We start from the raw sequence: 25572 nt of genomic DNA on the forward strand, positions 1-25572 counted from the left end.
AAGTGTTTCTAAGTATGGAAATATTGTTGGAAAGTTGATTCGGCGATAGAGGTCGGCAGTCGGTGCTGGTAGTTTGATACGATAAGCAAGTCGGAGAGCATATCTTTCGGAGATGGCGAGTCTATTATATAGTTCATCAGGGGCAGAGATCCAGCAGATATGGCCATGTGTGAGAGCAGGTTGGAGGAATACTTTATAGGTCGTGATAATGGTGTCGGTATGTAAGCCCCAAGTTGTGCCCACTAGCCGTCGGAGGAGGTTTAAGCGGTTCGATACCTGTGATCGAATCTTTTGTAGGTGGGGTTTCCAACTGAGTTTAGAGTCAAAGATGATCCCAAGGTAGGTAACTTGTGATGATGGGCGGATGAAAGTGTCGTTTACATTAATGTGAAGAAGGAAAGGATTGCGATGGATTCGTGAGCGGCAACGAGGTGGGAGAAAAATAAGAGCTTGTGTTTTGAGAGAATTGATAGTGAGGCGCCATTTGGAACACCAGGAGGTAAAGGCGTCAATTGCCTGCTGAAGTGTTTTATTTATGGTTTGAACAATATTAGATGTGGCAAGAAAAGCAGTATCATCTGCATATTGGTATACTGAGACATTTGGTGGGAGAGGGGGCATGTCGGCGACATATAAAATATATAGAAGAGGTGAAAGGACAGATCCCTGAGGGACGCCACAGTGAAGAAAGATCGGATAGGAAAAGGATTGGTTGATATTAATATAAGTCATACGATTGGAAAGAAAAGAAAGTATACAGCGGATGTATGAGATAGGAAGATTGAAAGAGTGAAGTTTTGCGATGAGGCCGGCATGCCAAACTTTGTCAAAAGCCTTCTCCAGATCGAACAGTAAGAGACAAGATGGTTTTGAGGTATTATAATGATTTGTTATAGCAGTGGTGAGGCGCAGAAGCTGGTCAGAAATACTAATATGTGGGCGAAAGCCGGCTTGATGTAGAGGGATGAGATTATGGTCGGAAAGATGAGTATGCATACGGCTGACTAGAATGCGTTCAAAGATTTTGCTAAGGACTGATGTTAGTTGGATTGGTCGGTATGATGAGAGTGCAGTAGGAGGTTTGTTTGGTTTGATGAAAAGGAGAGTTTTGGAGATTTTCCATTGAGGAGGGTAAAATCCGGTGCGAAGAATGAAGTTGTAGATGGTTGCGATAAGTGAAAGGAGGATGGGAGGAGATGATTTGATGAGTTTATAGGTAATGTGATCAAAGCCGGGGGCTGTGTTTCGTTTTGATCGGATGGTGGAAGATATATCTTCAGGAGTTATGAGATAGTTAAGAGGAGAAGCGGTAAGTTGGTGGTGAAGATTGGGTTGAAGTTGAGGAGCGTGCGGGTTTGCGAGATGTTCCACACGGCGTGTGAGAGTTGGATGAAGTGGTTGTACGGTTGGGGTAAAAATGTCTTGAAAGAAAGAGGCGAAAGTATTTGCTTTGTCAGTATCGGTTTGAAGCGGATTGTTATGTGAGATGATTGGGTATGAAATATGACGGGTTTTGCAAGTTAACTGATGAAATTTTTGCCAGAATTTGGTAGGGTGCGAGGTAGTGGATAGAGTGTTGCAGGCTGAGATCCAACGTTTTCGTTTGTAGGCATCTAAGTAATTGTGTAGCATGCGATTCCAGCGACGATGATGTGTTAATGATATAGGATTACGTGTACGTTGGAAGTCACGGAAAGAGCGTCTAGAAGCAGCAACGATAGATTGATATTGTGGAGTAATTGGAGGTTTGTGCGGATGACGTGTACAAAGAGGGATGTTTTTTTGGGTAGCTGTGTCAAGGGATGTTGTGATTTGGTCCACAAAGTTATAGGGTTCTTCTTCAGTAGTGGGCTCCTGTAGATTTTGCAATGAAGTTGTGAGGTCGGTTTGAAAATTAGCCCAGTTCGCATGTGTGTAATCAAAGATGTGAATTGGCGGGGGTTGTGTTTTGGGGTGTGTGGTGATAATAAGATCAAGGAGTATCGGAGCATGATCGCTGCCGAAAGGTGGTAGAACTCTGAGATTGTGAATAGTAAGAGAAGGAGTACTGATCACTATGTCGGGTGAGGTATTGCTGATTGGGCGTGATGGCGATGGGAGATGATGGTAGTCGACGGCAAGAATATTAGAAATGTAGTTTTGAAAATGTTGTTTCTCTGTCTGAGGACGACTATGAATATTGATATCTGCCATGATTATGTAATGTCTGAACGTATTGTCGATGTATTGAAAAAATTCGTAGGGAATAGGGTGGCCTGGTCTGACATATATGGTGCAAAGAGTAATGATTTTTGTGCGAAGATACAGTGTGACTGTGGAATACTCTGGGAGATCATGTGGTTTGGGGAAAGTATGAGGACGCACAGGTATAGTATGATAGGTTCCAATTGCTGTGCCACCATTAGCTCGTTGATAAGGTCTAGGACAGTCATGACGTTGTAATTGAAATTGCGGAATGCGGATATAATCAGTAGGTTTGAGATAAGTTTCATTTAGCGTAAAAGCCTGTACTTTTTCCTCTCGGAGAAGTTGTTCAAAAACTGTTTTATGAGTGACAAGAGATCGAATGTTAAGAAAGAGGAAGGTGACTGCCATGGTGATTGATAACATGAGAAAGGTTGTTTGGATGGGTTTTGTATTTACAGAGATGGCCATTCTGGATCTGTTTTGGTAGAAGTTATGGAAAAGTGAGCATGTGGACCTGTATAGGTGGCAGAAAGGTGTAGGCCAAATAATTGTTGGGCGATTTGGTCGACCTGCATAAGAATATGTGGTCGTAAGAAGGGATGGATATTTTGTAGAATGAGCGTCGTGAAGCGAAGCAAGTCTTCTACTGTGACAGGTTCTCGTAAGGAGTTTGTAGGAGTTGTAGCGGAATCGGTAGTGCGGATTGGGACTGAGAGTTCAGGTTTGTCAGTTGGTGGAGCAGGTTTTTGGTGGCATTTGTAACTGTAGGTTGGATGCTGTTGATGGCAGGTATTACATAGAGGTGTTTTTTTAAGGTTGGGGTAGTTGTTGGTTGTATGGTCTTCATTGCAATGTCCACAGCGGGATGAGTAAGGACAGTTTTTTGTTAGGTGTGGGGCATATGTTTGACACCGTTCGCAGCGGATAGGAAGTAATGGTGAAGTGCGAGATGGTTCTACTCTGTGTCGTCCGCGATATATATAGGCACCATTTTGAAGCAGATCGTCTACTGTTTCTTTGGATGCTGTGAGGACTCGAACAAGATAGGTGGGGCCTGACTGACAATTGATACGAATGCATTTATGGATTTCATAACATTCAAGACGTAATTCATCAAGGATTTCTTCGTCAGTATACGCCGGTGGAACGCCTTTTATTACAACTGAAAACATGGGCTGACGTCTAGGTGGTGGTGGTTGCTTTTTTCTGGTTGATGCGAGAGCTTGAAAGTTGGCTTTGTCGCCAAAGATGTGGAATCCTGCTTTATTTCGAATTGTAGTAGCGAAGTTTTGGTCTGGAGATTTGATGATGATTCCGTTGCGAGTGAAGACTATTTCAGATACATTGGCTCTTGGATAGTATTTCATCAGTTGGATTAGGATATGTTTTGGAGTTGAGTATTTGGTATCAGCATTGGGGAGAAGAAAGTTGAAAATCGGTGGATGTTGGTTTGAAGCAATGTCCATATTTTGATCATCTATGTCACTATCGGATGCTTGACTGCAAGGAGATCGTGATCGAGTTTCTTTCTTATTTTGTGATTGTAGTGTATCACCTGATCGCTTTTGAGGATTGGGACCCGTTCTGGGTTTGGCCCCCTTGCACTCCATCGAGTTCAGAGGGAACACACCCACGGATCTTGAAGACTGTGGTATGGCCGAAGCCAGTACAACGTGTTAGATGTAAGTAGAATGAGAAGAGAATAACAACGATCAAATACAGATGTCCAAATGAGATGAGGTGACGTGAGATGATCAATGATGATGATGGGATCCAGCCTCCCATCATACATGAAAAGTACTGTCAATCCCAGTGAGAGCGTATGCGTGCTAATCTCAATTGTGCGTATGCTACGCAATATCCTCGGTGGCACATTAACACTTCCCAGCTAGGCTAGGTTTGGCACAAAAAGCAGCTTGTGACGTATGGTACGTCAAGCTGGTGAAAGTGTTGTGATTAAGAGAGACTTTTTTTTTACAATGCAAGAACCCGTAGAAGGGAATAGCTTCTCTTGGGAGTGGAGTTATGCGTAAGGGGAACAAAGGCTAAGTTGGATGCACAAAGAGGTTTAATTTCATTTATTTATTTATTTGTTTTTATTCATTCATAATTGGGTTTTTTATTCATCAATTGATCAGGAATCGTTATTTATTGTACGTACAACATCTATCGAAATGTATGTGTGATGAGATGATAAGACCGTTTTTTTTTACAAGGTTAAACCGGTCAAGGGGTACACCCTTTCTTCGGGAAAGGGATGAAGGGAAAGTTAAGGGATAGGTGAGAGAAGGTGAGGGCTAAGTGATTTATTTTTATTTATTTATTTATTTATTTATTTATTTATTCATTTTCAGTGCATTTTTTTTTGGGGTTAGCATTGATTCATGTAGTTGGGTTTACATATTCTTTATTTCTTTATTTATTCAGGACATCCATTTCATATATCGTACTCTTCAAATATGGAGGGCATCATTTAGGTATCTATAAGCGGTGAGAAATTGTAGCTAGGAGTTCATGCACGGGATAATGAGATGATAGATGAATGCAGTGCAATTAGACAAGACAAAACACAGGGAAGATGGTTAGTAGAGACAAATGCAGGGTTAGCTTCTGTTCTGTGGCAACTCAGAACTAATGAGCACAGATGAGCCTCTGGAACCACAATGATGAGTACTAGTGCAAAGATGGATAGATGTGCCGTGATAAATGGTCAGGGTGGTAGATGGCAAAATCTTGTTTAGTAGGATCGTTGTCATCAAGGGTATTGGAGTACATTGTGAGAAGATGTTGAAGAGGGGTATCAAGATATTGAGAAGGTGTGTCTAGCAGGATGTCTATATGAATGGCGTCATGAATAAGGGGATTACCTGATTGAATGCCTTTGGTGATGTACTTGGAGCGGGTTTGTTCGAGATGTTGAAGAATGGTAGGAAAGGTAATTCTCTCGTAGAGTAGTGCGGTAGGGGACGGAAGGTGAATGCGAAAAGCTAGTCGAAAAGCGTGGCGTTCAATGATTTCTAGTCGCTGATACAGTTGTGGTGGGGCAGATATCCATGCAGTATGGCCATGAGTGAGTGCCGGTCGGAGAAACTATTTGTATGTTGTAAGAACAGTTTGTGTATGGAGGCCCCATGAGGTAAGCTAAGCTTTTCAGTAAAGCTAATCGTTTAGTGGCTTGAGTTTGGATCTTCTGCAAATGGGGTTTCCAAGTCAATTTACTATCGAAGATCACTCCGAGATATTTAACATTGGAAGTTGGTAATAGGGGAGAGCCTTGAACAGAAAGACGTAGCAAGTTAGGATTTCGACGGATTTTGGAGGGACGTTTTTGAATAATGAGGGTTTGGGTTTTTGAGGCATTGACGGAGAGTTTCCATATGTCACACCACTTGATAAAAGCATCTATGGCTGGTTGTAGAGTGCGATTAATATGTTGAATAGATTTTCCAAGAGTCAAAAAAGCGGTATCGTCCGCATATTGAAATAAGTGAATATTCGCTGGTAGGGGTGGCATGTCTGTTACGTAAAGTATATACAGTAACGGGGAGAGAACAGAGCCTTGAGGTACTCCAGTGTGTAGGAATATAGGATGAGATATGGTAGAATTTATGAGGATATATGCGAGTCTATTGGCAAGGAAGGAATGTATAAGGCGGACATAGCTAGTGGGTAAGTGAAATTTGTGAAGTTTATATAGCAACCCTTGATGCCATACTCTATCAAACGCTTTTTCTAGGTCGAACAGTAGAAGACAAGATGGGTGAGAAGAATTATAATGATTGGTGATGGTGTTACTGAGGCGAAGTAATTGGTCATTCAGACTAATGCCAGGGCGAAAGCCTGCTTGGTGAGTAGGAATGATATTACGATCTGTGAGATGAGCATGAAGACGTGTAACAAGAATTTTTTCAAAAATTTTACTAAGGCAAGAAGTCAGTTGGATAGGCCTATATGAGGAAACATCATGAATTGGTTTGTCGGGCTTAATGAATAGAAGGACCTTGGAGACTTTCCAATCAGGTGGATAGTAGCCTGTGCGTAATATGAAGGTGTAGATAGATGCTAGGAGCTGTAGAAGTACTGGGGGAGCCGCCTTGATTAGCTTATACGTGATAGAGTCAAAGCCCGGAGCTGTTGAGCGTTTTCGATGGATGATAGCTTGGATATCTGCCGGAAGAATTTCAGAGGTTAGGTTATTATCAGGTTCCAAAATATGTGTACAGTCAGGTTGGAGAAATCGGTTTTGTGGGTCACAAAATCGTGCTATGCGACGATAAATTGGTCTATTAACCAGTTGAGGTGGTGGAGTGAATATTTGCTGAAAATAAGTTGCGAAAGCATTTGCCTTCTCGAGATCGGTGTGAAGAGGATGGGTATTGAGCATGATAGGGTAAGTAGGTCGTTGGAATTTTCCAGTAAGTAATTTGAATTTTTGCCAATATTGAGTAGGATTGGATTTAATGGAAAGAATTACAGGCTCGCGTCCACTGTCGGCGCTTATAGGCAGAGAGATAATTAAAGACCATTCTGTTCCATTGGCGATGGAGGCGAAGTGCGTCAGGATTTCGAGTTCGTTGATAGTCCCTAAAGGCTTGTCGTGATGCAGTAATGATTTGACGATATTGAGGTGGTACAGGCGGTTTATGAGGGAAACGCATCTTAACAGGTATATGATCTTGAGCTGCTTGTAAGATTGTCTCTTGAATTTTGTCAGTAAGATGGTAAAGATCCTGTTCAGAAGTAGGAGCAGGTACGGAATGCAGTACTCTGGTAATATCTGATTGGTAAGCGTTCCAGTCAGCATGCTGATAGTCATAGTATTTGATAGGTTCAGGCTGTCGTGTGGGTTGTATAGGTGAGGTGATATCGATCAAAATTGGAGCATGATCACTGCCAAAAGGCGGGAGAACACGAATGTTTGCGATATTGAGCGTAGTAGAGGTTATTATGACATCAGGGGTTGTATCGCTGATTGGTCTTGAGGCAGAAGGAAGATCTTTGATTTCAGCTGTCAGGTGATTTTGGACATAGGTTATGAAGTGTGTACGTTCTCGATTCGACCGGCTATGGAAGTTGATATCTGACATAATGATATAATGGCAAAAGTGATTGTTGATGTAATGAAAGAAGTCATAGGGAATTGGATGGCCTGGACGAACATAGATAGTTGCTACTGTTATGGTTAGGGATTTAAAGTAGATTGTATTAAGATTATGTTCTGGTAGAGGCTGGAAGAGATTGTGGGGTAAAGTATGAGTGCGGACAGGAAGCTGTCGGTAGCAGCCTATTGCTGTTCCGCCTTGCGCTCTGAGGACATTTCTGGCACAGTCATAACGAAATAACTGATATCCAGGAATTTTGAATGGTAAACTGGGTGTAAGAAATGTTTCATTGAGCGCAAAGGCACATACTTGTTCTTCACGTAGGAGTTGTTCGAAAACGAGTTTGTGTTTTAAGACGGATCGAATATTTAAGAACAAGAAGGTGAAAACCATAAATCTAAGAGTCCAAGTCATGTTGAGGTTCAATTGGGTGGAAAGTGAAGTGTACGTGAGGTCCTGAGTAGGTGGCTTGAAGCTGGACTTTAAAAAGAGACTTGGCAGTGTTTGTGATTTGTAGTAGAATATGGTCTCTAAGAAAAGGATGAACATTTTGAAGAACGATGGTAGTAAATCGTATCATGTCTTCTATGGTGATTGGGTCTCTGATGGAGTTATTAGTAGGAGTTGATTCGTCGTTTGTACGGACAGAGACAGTTAGATTGGGTTTATCTGGTAGAGGTTGCGGTTTAGCCTTACATTTGTAGGAATAGGTAGCATGAGTTTCGGAGCAGGTATTGCATTTAGGAGCGGCTTGTAGATTGGGGCAGGATTTGGTATTGTGATTGCCAGTGCAGTATCCACAGATAGGAGTTTTGGTACATTGAGCAGTGGTATGTTGATTGTATGCTTGGCAACGTGCACAGCGTACGGATAGAGGAGCTGGAGTTTTCGAAGGTTCTACGCGATGTCTTTTACAATAGATGGAAGCACCGTAAAGAAGGAGGTCATCGATGGTATCTTTAGAATTGGTGAGCACTCGTACCATATAGGTAGGTCCATTTTGGCCGATGATTCGAATACATTTGGTGATTTCATGTCCAGCATAGCGTAGTTCGTCTTCGATTTCTGCGTCAGTGTAGTCTGGAGGTACACCTCGGATGACGACTGAGAGTTGTGGAGGTCGCCGAGGAATAGGCGCTTGTTTTCTGGAGGAAGGTGAAAGGCGTTGCATAGTGGCCTGTGGGCCAAAAATTTCGAAAGAGGCCTTATTTCGAAGTTTTGTAGAGAAGTTGACGTCCGGAGATTTGAGAATAATCCCATTCCGGGTGAAGATGATGTCAGCAATATCTGCTCTCGGCATATATTTTTGAAGTTGAAAATAGACAAGTTTTGGTGTTCTAAATTTAGTATCATATTTTGTGAGCAGGAAATTATGGATGGTAGGTTTGGTAGAAGCAGATCCGGATGGTCCAGTAGGAACATGTTCCAAGTCCATGTCAGTTAGTTGGTCTGTAGTAGAAGATTTGTTTGGCACCTGATAAGTGTAAACTGGAGATCTTGAGCGTGCTCGTTTTTCGGAACTTGTTGATTTGTCAGATGATCCTGATAAAGTTCGTGTTTTGCGGGAGAGGTCGGTGAAATGAGGTTTTTCTTTAGGTTCTGGTTTTGAAGAAGGTGGTCGACATACACCTGGTAGTTTATGCATGATGGAAACGAGAGAAGACAGTTATAATAGCAAAAACGGGGCACTCAAGGAGTGTTGCCCGTGTATTAAGTTGAGCAAACTGAGTGTTTCGAGGCGATCGTAAGAAGTAGATGTGGAGAGGAAGCCCACTGTGACTCTCACTTGAGGCAGCAATACGTCCTCGCGGAGATGTCGGTCAGTGCAAGCACTGGCCCTCCACAAAAAGGTGAGGAGATGAATAGGTGATGATGGCCACGGGCTCCCACTTGAGTCAACAATACGGACTGCAAGGGGATGTCGATTGTCTATAATAGAACAATCCTCCCAAAATGAACAAAAATGGTAGAAAATGCTCGCAGAGCGTTACTGATCGTTCCCAGACCTTGAATCGATAATCGATCCTGAATTCTGAGTCGTATCACGTCGATAAGAGCGACTTTTTTTTGTCCGTCATCCCGTTAAAGGGTTGTGCCCTTTCTTCGGGTAAGTGCTTCAATTTGATTTATTGATTTGAAAGAAATATAGGTGGTCTAAGAGGTTTCATATTTATTATTTCTTTATTCATTCATTCATTATATTAAGCATGGATTAAGTGAAGTTATTCAGAAAATGAAAAAACACGTACATGAACAGGAATATTTTAAGTGCTACAAATGAACATGTTAGCATTGTCAGGTATTACATTAACACAAAGCATGGAATAAAAGGTAAATTGGACTCAAAAAAAATAATAATAAAGGTGCAAATGGAGTTGATGAAATAGATGAAATGAAGTGCTCTAGACGTCACATCACTAGGTTATGTTAGTTTAGACGAATGAAGTTATCTTCTGTTCCTGGGGCGATTCAGGAACTGATGATTGACAGAGGAGGCCCTTGTTAATAGGTTCTTACGGTGCGTATGATGGATAGATATGAGATGAAAATTCATGCGGGCGATAAATTGCAAAGATTTCGGGGTCCAGCATATCGTTATCTAACTGTAAATGATATAGTGTCATGAAGTGCTGAAGAGGAGTATCAGCGTAATTGGGCGGTGCATCGTTATCACGGTCGTAGCGCAGGATTTCAAGCGTCAGGGGATGGTGCTGAGCAAATCGTTTGCAGATATAACGTATACGAAGTTGTTCAAGATGATTTAGTAATGGCGGAAAGTCGATCATCTCATAAAGTAATCTCGTTGGATGCGGCAGTCTTATACGATATGCTAGGCGTATAGCATGACGCTCGAGGACGCAAGTTTTTGGTAGAATTTTAACGGTGCAGATATCCAAGCTGTATGTCCATATGTTAACGTACTCCGCATGAATGTTTTATATGTATTGATTACGGTACTTGCTCGAAGCCCCCAGGTTGTGCCAACTAGTCGTTTTAGGAGATTAAGTCGGTTTTGTGCTTGGCCTACGAGTTTGGTAAGATGTGGAATCCATGTAAGATGAGTGTCAAAAATGACACCGAGATACGTAATAGTGGTTGACACGGGTACAGGCGTAAGATCAACCTGAAGACGAAGTAGATTCGGATTTCGATATATGCGAGAGCGGCGTCTACGTGGCAAGAAAACTATGGCTTGTGTTTTTGAAGAGTTAATGTTCAACCTCCATATATGACACCAACGCACGAATGCGTCAATAGCTACTTGCATGGTTTTATTAAGAGATCGTACAGTACGGGCAGTTGTGAAAAATGCAGTGTCGTCCGCAAACTGAAATATTGTGGTAGTATTAGGAACGACTAGGTCCGCGACGTACAATAAGTATAATAAAGGAGACAAAGATGAGCCTTGCGGTACCCCAGATTGTAAGAAGATGGGATGAGATAACGTTCCATTGATCGAGATATAAGCTATTCGTCCTATTAAGAAGGAATGTACGAATCGGATGTAAGAGGTTGGTAGATGGTAGTTACGAAGTTTGTATAGTAAACCAGGGTGCCAAACCTTGTCGAAAGCTTTTTCTAGATCAAAGGTTACAAGGCAAGAAGGATATCCTGTATTAAACTGATTATAAATTGCTGTGGTGAGACGGAATAATTGATCGAGAGTGCTAAAATGTGGCCTAAATCCAGCTTGATGAATTGGAATAAGGTTATGTGAATTGAGATGGTCGTGCATGCGACGTACAAGGATTCGTTCCAAGATTTTGCAGAGAACTTGTGAGGTGAATAGGACGGTACGATGTGACTTCTGATGGAGGTTTCTTTGGTTTAGGGAAAAGAAGAACTTTGGAGTACTTCCAGTCGAGCGGAAAAAATCCTGTTCGTAGAATAAAGTTATAAATGCTGCTAAGAAAGAGGAGGAAAGAATGAGACGCCTGTCTGACGAGAACATATGTAACAGAGTCAAAGCCTGGTGCAGTATTCCGTTTGCCTGTAAGTGCATTACTAATAGTTTCGGGGTGAATTTCCATGGTTAGAGGATTATTTGGTTCTATAGTATGATCAGCAGATGGGCGAAAGGAAGCAGATGTTGCATCAGTACGTCGGTTGATAGCTGACTGTAGGCGGTCGGATGTATACCAACCAGGTAGTGGTGTAAAAATGCCTTCAAAATAGGAAGCAAATATATTGGCCTTGTCCGTATCCGTAAGGACTGCTTGATGGTTATGAACAATGGAGTATGGTGTACGAGAAACTCTACCAGTTAGTTGATGAAATTTGCGCCAATATTTTGTAGGATGTGCTTCATTAGCAAGTGTGTTGCAAGTTTCGATCCAGTGACGTTTCTTAAACGCAACGATATAGTTATGAGTTATCCTTAAGTATTGGCGATGCAGACGAAGTGCTTCTAGGTTGCCCGTAGTTAGATATTCACGGAAAATTTCTGCGTGAGGCTGTAATAAATGGTAAGTATTGCGGAGGTAGCTTAGGTTTATGTAACTGAACTTCAATTGTTGGAATTGAACGTTGTGCTGCGTCCTGAAGGGCTGTAGTTAGATCAGTTATTGTCCTATCGAGTTCGTATTGTGTGCTAGGAATAGTGAATGAAGTTACGGCAGCGTCTAAGTCGGAACGATATTGCTCCCAATTTGCCCTTTGGTAGCAGTAGACCTTCTGAGGGCTTAGGCTGAGTATTAGGAGAACAGTGAAGTTCGACTTTGATGGGAACATGGTCGCTACCTATGGAGTCTAGCACAGATATATGGATGGATTGAGAGAGAGAAGATGAGGTTATGACTACATCAGGAGTAGTACCACTGATAGGACGTGTAGGTTTCGGTAAATTATGGAATTCAGCTCCTGTTTCATTCCGAACAAAATCTAAAAAGTTGTCCTTGTCACGTTGTGAGCGACTATGAAAATTTAGGTCGGCCATGATAATGTAATGACGAAAATTAGAATCAATGTGGCGGAAGAAATCATAATTAATAGCTCGTCCTGGACGATAGTAAATGGTGACAAGGGTAACTGTGCGGCCTCGAAAATAGACCGTCGTGATGTTGTGTTCGGGAAGATGAAGTGCAGGTGGAACCGTAACTGCACGAAAAGGAAGATTGTGCCGAATACCAATAGCTGTGCCTCCGTAGAGACGTGGGCCTGTTGGAGCATCGTGGCGAAGTAGATGATACTTTGGTATATAACACGTTAAATATGGTGCAAGGTAAGTTTCATTTAGTGCAAATGCGGCAATTTGTTCTTCCTGAAGGAGCTGGGTGAAGAGTACGTGATGTGTCAACAGAGATCGTATGTTAAGAAAAAGTAAGTTGTAACTCATAATGATAAAGAATATAAGTGAATAGGTTGAATTATCCATATTAAACATAAACCTCAAGTGGTTGGATTTGAAAATGCACTGTTGGTCCCGAATAAGTTGTATGTAATTGTAAATTAAACAATAGTTTGGCTGCGTGCATTATTTGAGTTAGAATATGGTTGCGAAGAAATGGATGAATGTTCTGTAATGAAATAGTGAGAAAACGGAGTAGATCTTCTACAGTAACTGGATGACGTAATGAATTTGCTGGTGGAGTTGGTGTATCGACCGAACGTATAGGAACTACAAGTTCAGGCTTAGCTGGATCAGGCTGAGGCTTAGCTTTACATTTATAGCTGTATGTTGGGTGACGCTCAGAACAGCGATCACAACGTGGTGGTTCTTGAAGGTTTGGGCAGCTTTTAGTAGGATGTTCGCGGGAACAATAACCACATTTGATGGTGTTTGTGCATTCTGCTGTTGGGTGTGAGTTATACTGTTGACACTTCTCGCATCGAACAGGCAGAGGTGCTGGCGTGCGAGATGGCTCGACCTTATATCGGCGTCGATATATATAGGCGCCCTTGCAGAGAAGTTGATCAATCAACTGTTGTTGATCAGTTAGCACTCGAACGAGATAGGTTGGCCCCTGGTTGTTCTTGATCCTAATACAGCGTTTTATAGGTAGCCCTTCCTGATGAAGTTCAGCAAGAATTTCGTCATCAGTAAGATCGGGTTCTACACCACGAATTACTACAGACAGCATAGGAGGTCGTCGTGGTGGAGGAGGAGTTTTGCGGGAACTCGTTTGCAAAGTAGAAATGTTTGCTTTCGTCCCAAAAATTTCATACGTTGCCTTGTTACGGACATGTGTGGCGAAATTCGGGTTACTGGATTTCAAGATGATGCCACGGCGTGTTTTAACGATTTCACGGATTTCAGGCCGAGGGACGTACTTGACTAATTGCTGGAAGACAGCACGAACAGTGTCATACTTCTGATCGTAGTCGGTTAGCAAGAAGTTGTACACGGGATCTGGCTGGTATTGCTCATGATGATTATCGGCAGAAGTGGATGCCCAATCCATACAATGGCTGTCAGTTGGGGTCTGATTAACGGGATACGGACAAAATCTCGCGGCCGAAACATCGCCGCCCAAAATCTCGCCGGCCAAAATCTCGCGGGACAAAATATCGCCGGGCCAAAACCTCGCGTGGCCGAAACCTCGCCGCCCAAAACCTCGCGGGACAAAATCTCGCCGGGCCAAAACCTCGCGTGGCCAAAACCTCGCCGCCCAAAACCTCGCGGGACAAAATCTCGCCGGGCCAAAACCTCGCCGCCCAAAATCTCGCCACCCAAAATCTCGCCGGGCCAAAACCTCGCCGCGAATGAAACTTTTCTTTAAAATTTACCCAATGTGTTTCTTAATATGCAATTCCACACTAGAAATAATAATAATAATAATAATAATAATAATAATAATAATAATAATAATAATAATAATAATAATAATAATAAGAAGAAGAAGAAGAAGAAGAAGAAGAAGATAAAAAACATCGTGTGCGTGAGCTTTCTCGGGTTATTCCCGTTTCCTCCCACTTTCTTTATTCGATCATTTCCTTCATCCTGGTCATCTACGTCTCCTTTAACCTATAGGACATAATCAAGGGACGTCGTAAAAACTCATATATTATTTCGAATTTTCATAGATATTATTAGATTTTTGTTAAAATTTTAAGTTTTTGGATGTTCCAAAGTTCACGAAACTAACCTCGTTAGTTGTCATTACTTTCCTTATGCAGACGTTTTTTCCCTATAACCAGTTTAAAAACATCCTGTCGCCCTACCTTCACATTGAAATCCTCTAATACAGAAATATAATTTTCATATGGTATCGCGGGGCTTGGTCAAATACCCGTGATACTTCTTCTGAAACAGCGTCTTTTATACCGTCATCCTTATCATCTGTTGGAACATTTACATTTTGGTCAGGCGATATTTTGGGTATGAGGATATTTTTGGGCGCGGGGTTTTGGCCCGGCGAGATTTTGGCCCGCGAGGTTTTGGGTGGCGAGGTTTTGGCCAGGCGAGGTTTTGGCCCCGCGAGATTTTGTCCCGCGAGGTTTTGGGAGGCGAGGTTTTGGCCAGGCGAGGTTTCGGCCTGGCGAGATTTTGGGCCGCGAGGTTTTGGGAGGCGATGTTTTGGCCAGGCGAGGTTTTGGTCCGCGAGGTTGTCGCCGCGAGGTTCTGGCCGCGAGGTTTTGTACCCAAACCCTGATTAACACTGGGAGTAATGCGTTGCTTCTTTGAATCTAGCGCTTGTTCGCCATCAGAGAAAGATCGAGAACGAATTCTATGTCCTTTGGTGATGCAGTCAGCATAGGAAGGAATAGAGTTACGGTCTGAACGAGGTGTTCCCGTAACAATCCTTGGCTGCGTCTTTTGGCGACCGTTAGGCCCGATGTTAAGCGGTGGAGACTGTAATCCTACATCTTGACCGAGATTCGTAGATCCGTTAACTTTGCCAGTGTCCGTCATCGTGATTGAGGAGCCGAGGGCCAAAGCCCAGATGAAGATGAAAAAATGAAAAAAAGATGTTAGATGAGGTTCAAAAAACAAGAAACCCTCCGAAAGTGAAAACAGACCCCTAAGTGCTGTAATTGTGCTATGCTCGCAAGTACGTATGCTATACTTGGTCCTCGCTGGCACAGTAACTGACACAAGAGAGGCTAGGTTGCTTGGTAAGGTATTGGATAAGAGCGACCGAGCTCTAACCTATAACCTTAGCATTCAAACCTTTGATTTACGGTTATTTGTGATTTCATGTTTCTAACAAAGACAAATATTTTTAAAAGAGTGTACTTTAAATAAATTACTTAAAGAAATATTTTTCACAAGGTTTATCCTTTTAAATTATTGTTCGAAACCTTTTCCTTTAGTAAGCCTTCTCCGAAATAAATGCAAATGAATTGTGCTGCCATCTTTGGAGCTCTTTTAAAATACGCATATATGTTTGCGGCCCATCCTTTCGACAATGAGATCTCAGAAACTACAGGCTCTAGAAATATGACGTTTTCACTGATCGATTGCAAATTTCATGTAGATTGTCCAGTTCTAATTGAATATTTTAAAAACATTACCACTATTTCTTTATTACATTTTTACGGGTACATTGGAAGTGTTGAAATTAAAAAAAAAACTAAAACATCACACCCTAAGCATTATACATTCCAACACCACACTGTTGTATAAAGGGGTTGTATAAGTCCCAGGCGTTTGTTTCATGGCCAAATAAGAATGGAAAAGGAAGGATAACCATTTCTCCAGTCTAAGATGAACCGTTTTTGGGAGTGTTTTCCCCAATGAACACCATATATAACTGACATTATATTAATTTTGTATGTAATGTATTTGCTTATTACATACTGCATGCAAGAAGAAAGACTGGTCATACATGAATTAGAAACTCCAACCGGAAGCAGGCTCAAATCTTGCAAACGGTGCGAGATATTCAGAAAAATAATCGAAAAATCTCTCCTTTATGATACCCCTTGGCTTTTTTTTTAATCAATACGTCTTTCACTCGTGTCTGTAAAGAGACATGTACAGATGTTGTAAGGAATGATAAGGAGATTTATGCTCATATGCGAATGATGCGCTGTGTAGAGAGCGCAGGTTCCGCTAGTATATTTTAAAAAAATGCATTTCTTTATTTTCCTATAAACCCGCCCAGGCGAATTTTATGGACTGAAAAAGAGAATATATTCTGATAGGAAAAAACGTCTGAAAATCCTAAATTGCTCATGATTGAATTAGTTAAAATCCTCCCCAAGTTAAAACAAAAAAATCTCTGTTGCAACGTGTACACGGTCAGGGCAATTTGCCGATCCGTGCAATGGCATCATTTGAAGCTCCCTTTCTTCAAAAAGGACAAATTTTATAAGCCACAATTTTAAGTATACTACACCATAATGAATAACGTAGAGAAATAAAAGAGTACTCGAACTTAGAAAGTTCTAAATATTACAAATACAATCTCGCTGAAGGCCCGCAACTAGAGCGAGGCTAGGAGACCTGTGTCCCATAACTTGCGTGGTCCTTCTAGACATCAATACAAAATGCTATTATTAACATAGAAAAACACAATTTAGATATTTGTAAGAGCTTTTAATGACTTGCCCCTCCCCCTAACTTATTCACGCGCCCCCGAAAACTCTGTGGCTGGTTTCGGACCTGTTTCGTTGTGTCTATTTTCTCTTTCTTTCTTTAAACCATAATCTACGAGTATTGTGTTAGTAAAAGATAAAGCATACGCATCTCCTGCATAGGAAAGATGTTAATCCTTTTTATAGAATTCAAAGTCGAGCTTCAATCTCAATATATCAGTTTGCAAGACCAGTACAACTAGCTCTTTTATCTTGATTTTTCTTCTACATCTGTTAAAAGTTTAAAACAAAACTTGGTTTCCACCTTCAATAATAAAGAACTTGTTTGTGACTAAGACAAGACTAGTTTTCATATCAAAACTGTGATAACTACCTAAATGGAAAAGGTGTTCGCTACTGTTCGAGAATTGAGTTATTGTATTTGACAACAATCAAGCAACTCATGCTGGGATTTGTTTCACCATTTACTTTAGTATTGTCTATGTGACCTAAACATGATTTACGAAAGTAGTATTCAAATAGGTCAGTAAATTTAACTACCATCATCATGAAGTCTATTTCCAACAAGAAATATTTATTTTAAATAATATAGTTCTATAAATAATATAGAACAGAAAATTTAAAAGAAAAAAGTATATATTACTTACCAATAGCAGGAGAGACCACATTCAGGATTATCACAATAAAGATCACTATCAGTCTCCCAACGTCCTCATATTTCCGGTAACTAAAACCATTCCAGATTTCACTCACACAACTAAATTGTTTACTAAGTTTTATTTCAAGTACGAATTTCTATCCTTTATTATTCATTATACGAATCACAATTAATGAAGTACTACTAATGCAGTAATTTTGCATATTTGAGAAGTTTTTTGATAATGGCTCTTTTCAAAGTCACGCGGTTAATTAAAAAAAACACTAAATTTGCTTCATCTAAATTACTCTAATAAATATTAAAACAAGATTCACATAGCACTCGAATAATAACCATTCAATACTTTATATGTGTTACTTTTTGAACAAAAATTGTACATGTCTTGGCTCTTTTCCGAAGGCATCCAACACAGCAGATATAAATTCTGTTTTGTTCTTTTGTACAGTTTCTTGATGGAGACTCATCATGCATAATTCTGTTAATCGTTATTCAGACATGGTAGATCTTAACCAAGTTTTAACACGCCTTAATATACTAAAACTTCTTTCAACGGTACAAGTTGTAACAGGAAGTGTAATAGAAATTTGAATTGCCTCTTTTATTGCTGGGTAAAATGTAGATTAGTCCATCAAGTTGAAAAGAGTGAGTTTTTCTAGATTGGTAGAGTCCAGATTTCTATGTCTCCACAAATCAAACCTGCAGTCTGCCTGAGAAATGAAATTTTCTATCTTGTATATTCGGCTTACTCCTTCCATCTTCTGCAAGAACTGAGACTTAGAAAGATTTCTCATCTCGGATGGATGTAATGCAAACAGAGAGAAACCTGGACTGTTATCCTCAGAAAATCTGTTATTTAGTGACTGTAAAAGAGAATCGATGTATGGAACAAAAATTGTTCTCCGATAATATTCTTCTGTGCAAGTTGAAGGGGAATTAGCACGATGAACTTGTAGAAACGAAGTTCTTGGAACTGTTAAGTGAATATCAAGTTCTTTCGCTACACTATTGCACTTTTGGAAAATCGCTTGAAAAGTTTCTTCTGCGTTTACTCTGTGATTTCTAAATATACCACTCAACTCATTGATATGAGACTTTGCTGCCATTAAGTTCAATTGGATTCCTTGTAAAATTTGCGCCACTGACTCAAAATAGGAAGAATAGTTACTGGTAATTGCCAAAGAAACTATAAAACTACCTGTAGATCCTGTACAGAAAAGGCGATAAGCATTGCTTCTTATATGTGAAACAGGAGAATTTATAGATAAGTCTTCTAATGCACGCATTATTTGAACGAAGTGTTCAGAAAATATTCTTATGCTATTGTATTTAGAAGTCCATCTAGTATCTGAAAGGAGTGGGATGCTAGGAATAAGTTTCCTTCTCAATGGGCTTTCACGAAAGAAAGTAATGATTTCTTTAACAGTGTCGACGGTGTTAGATATGTCGGAAACGAAACACAATTTGTTAACAACAAGATTTAGCTTATGTGAAGCGCAGTGGTAAGAAAATGCTTTTGGACATTTCTTCTAATAATACTTTGCACTCCATTACTATACCCTGCCATGGTAGAACAGCCATTAAAGCCTTGTCCAACAAGTTCACATTCAGATAAACCGGTCTTCTCTGAAACCTTTAGAATTGTCTTAGCAATGTGTTCGGCATTGAACTCATCTAATGGAATGAATCCGATGAAGTCTTCGCGTACCTTATTTTCACTGGGGTCATAAAATCGAATTCTTATCGATAATTGTTCTATACCCGCAATATCGGCTGTCTTGTCTGCCAGCACGCTGCAATACTTGGAAGACACAATCTTAGGATTTATCTAATGTCGGAATAAAACATTACCGGCAATTGATATAAGCTCATTCTGAATACGTACTGACACATACTTGGCGTTTTCAGCGGCAGTCTCAAAGTACTGTTTTAATAAACATCGCCAGAATCCACCCTAAATTGGAGATGATCATAGAAATTACCGGAATTGAAATTCTTCCCTCTCAAAGATAAGTCATGTGTTGCACAAAATACAATTGACTCAATAATATATGATAGCTATTTCCTGTTCTCCTCAACTTGTTTCTGAGCTGCTTCGTTTACTTTCTGTTCAACAGGTAAAGTTTTGTTAGTCATAACGTTTGTAAAAGCTTGAACACGTTCTGTGGATGTGGAGTGCCATTCAGATTTTTCGTGTGAACGAGCACAAGCAAAAAAGTCATTGTACTTTCGGAATGGAGTTACAATAAAAGACCCCTGAAATCCCCTTTTTATAGGTGGTCGAAATAAAACACAACGCCTACATAGCTCTCCCTGTAGATTTCTAGAGTATGAAAGCCAAGAAAACTGACTAAATCATTTGTATAGAAAAGGAAGCATTCCAGTCACAGCATCTTGTTTAAAATTATACGTTTGGCTAGGCTGCTATGGAGATACTAGGAGATCATATCTGCCGGTGTCCTACAAACATGTCTGGGAATTTAAATCAACACAATTCCCAATATCTTTGGGATTATGGCTGATTACGTCACTTAAAACACTGTCAGAAAATGTGGAATCAAATTTGGGACATTTGGAGGAAAATACACTCACTTCGCTGTCATTTGATAACTCCACTTTTGCACCAACACTTACTGCAGAAGAAGTATCTTTAGAAAAGGTAGTTTGTTTTAAGAATATATCATCGTTGTTTTTCCTTTTCCTGTCCAATGTCGGAGCAGAGATAAAGGCTACTATTAGTTTAATTGCACGCACAAATCAAAATAAATTGGAAACAAATATCAACAAGCGGTTTCCACACAGTTAAGAACTCAACTGAACTAACTTGACCTCTTTTACTTGAAACATTGACTAGCTACCACAAATAGAAATTTATAATGCCTAACTGGCAACAAATGGTGTATTTTATTAGCATCCCTTCTTTTCAGCCGAAAATAACATTCCATTCAAAGGAAGTTTGGTAGACAGGTCATTTACCCAACCTTAAAATATGGATTAGCGAGTAGTCATCATTGGTGGCAAGTAGCAGGTCATAGCTTTATGGATCTTGCTTTTGAATACGGGAAAGGGGAAGGAGAGAGCGAGGCAATAAATACCGTGTCTTTCCTTGTTTCGACAAAGGCAAAAGAGCGAGTAAGCCCCAAGCCAGCGAACTCATGTCACCCTTTATTTTTAAAGATGTTCCGTTTTGCGTGCTTGTCCTTTATAGGGACTTCATATAAGCAATACAGAGATTGAAAGAGAGAGAGAGAGAGAGAGAGCAATGCATACTTTTAACGATGAGTGTCTCTCCTCCTATTTCTTGGAAGAAGGTTTGGTCACTTGGGAAGACGTAGTAATGCTACCTTGTTTTCCTGACATTTGACTTGGAAGACCCACCAAAAGATCTAGTAAGTCAAAGTAATCTGTTCTTGAATGCCAAGAAAACGATTTCAAGATATTGTCACAATAAGCATTTTACATCTGTGCATCAGGTCGGCATGTAAAACTAGCACACAAGTGAAAATGCGTAGATAACATGTTTTATGTATTTAAACAATATGAAGCTCCAGTTTTATAAACATCCTTCTTTCTTTAAAAAAAAATACATACATTTTTTTATTTGAAACAATTATTTATTATTTTAGAGATATTAGCCTGTACTCACTAAATTCCAGGGGGGTCGGTCGACCCGTTCGACCCCCTCTGCGGAAGCCCATGCGCCCCAGGCAAATGCACGTGTTGCACATATGGTAGAGCCTGCCCTGTACACGATACTGTTATTGTAGAACAGATTATGAGCAAAACTAAATCGAAATGTCTGCGAATGTTAAAATGAATGAAGTAAACAGATTTTCTTGTACCTAAAGCTTTTTTTTTTAACGATGTGTTCGGCTTAACTAGATGTGCTTGAAGAAGTGAATCTGTCGAAATTATATAAAAGCCTTTTTTAAAAGCAAATAGTCACAAAATATATATCATTGTATTGTGCACGCAAGGACGCAAATCTGTCATATGTACCCCATTTACTCAATATGAGCGCATGTGTATGTGTGTGTGTGAGTGATGTGCACGTGTGTGTGTACGCATATTCTCTACAGCTCAGTATGAATGTGTTTATGTCTGGCTTCAACAATCCAAAAACAGATATCTTTCTCTCTCTCCCTTTTCTCCACCGACCACCTTCGCTCCAGGAAATAATTTTGGTCGGAAAACAATAATGCAGTTAGAAGTTTTGCGGTAAAACATAATAGGATTCGTCGCGCGTTGTTTAAAAAAAAAAAAAAAAGTTGCGGTTCTAACATTTTTGTGTTTCTGTTAAATGAAAACAAGCAGAGGGGAGAAAAGCAAAAATAATCATTTGTTAAAATTAAAGTGGGTTAACTTCAAAGCGTGGAAAATTTCACACATTGCACTAACTATATATATATATATATATATGGGTGAGAGAAAGAGAGAGGCCTAATTCAAACTGGTCCCCTTCCCCCCCTGCCTACCCTCACTGCAATATGTGATAAACTTACTTTAATTCCATTCCGCTCTGTCTTTTCCAGCAACCCTTGTAATGAAAAGCATGAGAAAAAAAGTTAATCTGTTAAGAGCTAAGGCACAAAAACTCAATCCTATATTACTAATGCACGCACATGTGGGAAGTTTATATGTAACGTTTCCTTATGTTTTAAAACAATGTTACACACATACACACAAATGAATTCATACCATTTACTCCGAAAGAGGAAAAAAAAGTATCATAAAGCAACCGGTGAAAGAATATTAAATAAACTCCGGGAAACACAATAAAAATGATCACGCAAATATTTCTAGCTATGAGATTGGGATATGGATAGCCACTTTTAAAGTCACCCTTAGTTCTGAAGATGTTAATAGATTGGCTCCATTAACGAACTTATAAAAGATCATGACTCTATTGCAAAAAAAAAAAAAAAAAAACAGAATTCGAAAGTTCACTGTCGTTCAAAAGTTATTAACTGGAATAACGTACTAGCGTAATATCAATAACATTACAGTCTCATAAGGCTCACTAGCGTAATTTTAATAACATTATGAACTTACAAGGTTCACTAGTGTGATTCTAATCACGTTACAATCATATAACGACCATGAGCGTGATCCTAATAACATTACAATTTTATAAGGAACAATTTCGTGATCCAAGGATCAGTGGCGTGATCCTAATAACATTACAAGCTTATAATAACCACTAGCATGATCTTAATAACATTACAATCTTATAATGACCACTAGCGTGATTCTAGTAACATTACAATCTTATAATGACCACTAGCGTGATTCTAATAACATTACAATCTTATAAGGATTAGTAGCGTAATCCTAATAACATCACAAGCTTATAAGTACCACTAGCATGATCTTAATAACATTACAATCTTATAATGACCACTAGCGTGATTCTAATAACATTACAATCTTATGACCAGTAGCGTAATCCTAATAACATTACAAGCTTATAATAACCACTAGCATGATCTTAATAACATTACAATCTTATAATGACCACTAGCGTGATTCTAGTAACATTACAATCTTATAATGACCACTAGCGTGATTCTAATAACATTACAATCTTATAAGAATTAGTAGCGTAATCCTAATAACATCACAAGCTTATAAGTACCACTAGCATGATCTTAATAACATTACAATCTTATAATGACCACTAGCGTGATTCTAATAACATTACAATCTTATGACCAGTAGCGTAATCCTAATAACATTACAAGCTTATAAGTACCACTAGTGTGATCTTAATAACATTACAGTCTTATAATGACGACTAGCGTGATTCCAATAGCTTTACAATCTTGTAAGAACCAGTAGCGTGGTCCTAATAACATTTCAATCTAATAAGAACCACCATCATGATCCTCACATTATCAACTTATTAGGACTAGTAACGTGATCCTAATAATATAGTAGCTTCGGTGGAATAGGGCCACCGGATGAATACGGCCACTCGTTACGTCATTCACCTTACTTGTTTATAGAACAAAAGCAACGAAGCGAATGCTACGCCGTGTCCTCATTGTGAGTCTCTACAAATTTATTGTGCAGTTACATTGTGCGAATGCTGGACGCTGATTGTATTTCAGAACAACTTTCATAATCAATTGGAGGTAAGTGTTAAGAAAAATAGCATACCTTGAATACTTCTGTCATATATTCTTTCTGTTACGCTATGTAATTTTGTTGGAAGTGCAAAAGTTTCATTCTCTTCATCTTCAGAAAGGTTTACTCAAGTTGTTATGACTAGCATGGTAATCGTGAAGTATCTTAAACAGAGTTGCCAATTCATTTTTCTATTAGGGTGAATAGGACCATATCTAGTTAGGGCGAACAGGGCAATACTTTTTGATTAGGGAGCCGCGATAGATTAGTAGCACAACGTTTACCTCTGGTGTGTGGGGTCCCTGGTTCGATCCCAGCTCGCGTCAAGTAGTGGTCAAACACCGTGTACATGGGTTTTCTCGGGGTTCTCTTGTTTTTTATTCCACTATTTAATTCATTCTCATCATCACCGTCTACTTTAGCCTACCCGGCATAATCTTGGGAAGTAAAACTTAAAGATTTTTCCCACTTTAATTTTGTACGAATGCATGCATCAACCACACCTCCACCCACTCATTCTATCTATCGCCTTATATATAATGGTGATATAAGAGTTCCTTTTTTTGTCTCTCTTTCTTATTTCAGATTGGAAAATATAAGCGTTAAACACAGATGACGTACAAGAAGCAGTACAGGTTTATGTCCTCTTGCACAATTGACATATCTAATTAGGAATCAAAAATTAACGCAAACAACTCAAGGCCAGCAGAGAAAGAAACGTAAATAACTACATCTGTGAAAAGAGAGTTGAGTGAGAGAAAGTGCATGCCTATGTTAAGGAAGCAAGCGTTTCTTTCCATGATTTAATACCATCTCCCAAAAAGATTGTTTAAAAAGTATCCAGTGAATCTATACCTAAGCAGCGTGCTGAGGTAACAACATCTCCAGAATCTGTTTGCAAAGCATTATTCCAAAGGGATCGAACAACGTAGAACGTCAGTAGTAAGTTAAGAAGACCTGATGGAAGAAAAAGAATATGATGAAGATCAGGTACAAAAAATACAAATGAACACGAAATGATCGTTGGTTTTGCAGTATTTCCTATTACTACCCTTTGTCTTCATCCTTTGGGTACTGGATATGTTGCTAGAAGTGCAAAGCGTGGTATCATACGCAATGTATCGAAGGAGAACAAAGGAAAATGTTTGCTTGTGAACTTTGTCTCAGCAATCCAGCAACAGAACGAAATGGAAGTTCGAAATGAAAAGTTTACTGTTTTCTGTTATGCAAACTGAAGTTTTGCTTTTGTGTGCTCTTTTTGTATATGATATAGGCTGGGCCTATAAACAAGGGTTAATTAGCGATTTTTTGCTGATTAAGAAAAAAGAGAGTTATTCGTGTTATTATTAACAGACTGTTCAAGAATTTTTAGTTGTGTGTAATTATTGTCCTACAAAAAGAAGGTATTACAGACTACTTACTTGTGTTCTGTTTTCTTAAAATACTTTGGGGAGAAACTTGTTCCCACCCACATATAACTATATGATTTTATGAGCCTGTAAATCTATCCCTTACACCATCTATAATTATGAAATATTATGTATACGAATTGTACTCTATGTTTTAGTACGACTTTACAATTGTCTGTGATTTCAATTCACTTAATACATGTGGCCCTATTCACCTTAGGAATGGCCCTATTCACCCAGATATGATAGGATGAATAGGGCCATTCGAGGCGAGTATACATTTTTATAGCATTAACATTTTTGAAGAAAATGATTTTATGTGAACCTCGGAGTAGAGATATGGTATATTATAATTCTGGAAAATATTCTTTAATAAAGCACTAATTATAGCAGTACAAAATAATTTTCTTGAAAGTGGCCCTATTCGCCCCAATCTACCCCATTACAATCTTATAAGGACGACTAGCGTGATCCTAGTAACATTACAATCTTATAAGGACCAGTAGCATGATCCTAATAACATTACCTTCTTACGAGTACTACTGATCCTAATAACATTACAATCTTATAAGACCCATTAGCGTGATCTTAATAACATTACAAGACAATCTTA

At 39.5% G+C, this 25572-nt stretch overlaps 1 protein-coding gene across 1 annotated transcript; it reads right to left on the reverse strand.

Annotated features, from left to right (window-relative positions):
• Positions 1-6644: 6644 nt before the first annotated feature.
• On the reverse strand, positions 6645-7682 carry LOC145685132 (uncharacterized). Its single transcript, XM_081757481.1, has one exon. The coding sequence runs from the start codon at positions 7680-7682 to the stop codon at positions 6645-6647; it is 1038 nt and encodes a 345-aa protein (XP_081613607.1).
• Positions 7683-25572: the final 17890 nt, after the last annotated feature.

This window comes from Thermobia domestica, chromosome 5 (genome assembly GCF_964235325.1).
Source record: "Thermobia domestica chromosome 5, izTheDome1.hap1.1, whole genome shotgun sequence".
NCBI lineage: Eukaryota > Metazoa > Arthropoda > Insecta > Zygentoma > Lepismatidae > Thermobia > Thermobia domestica.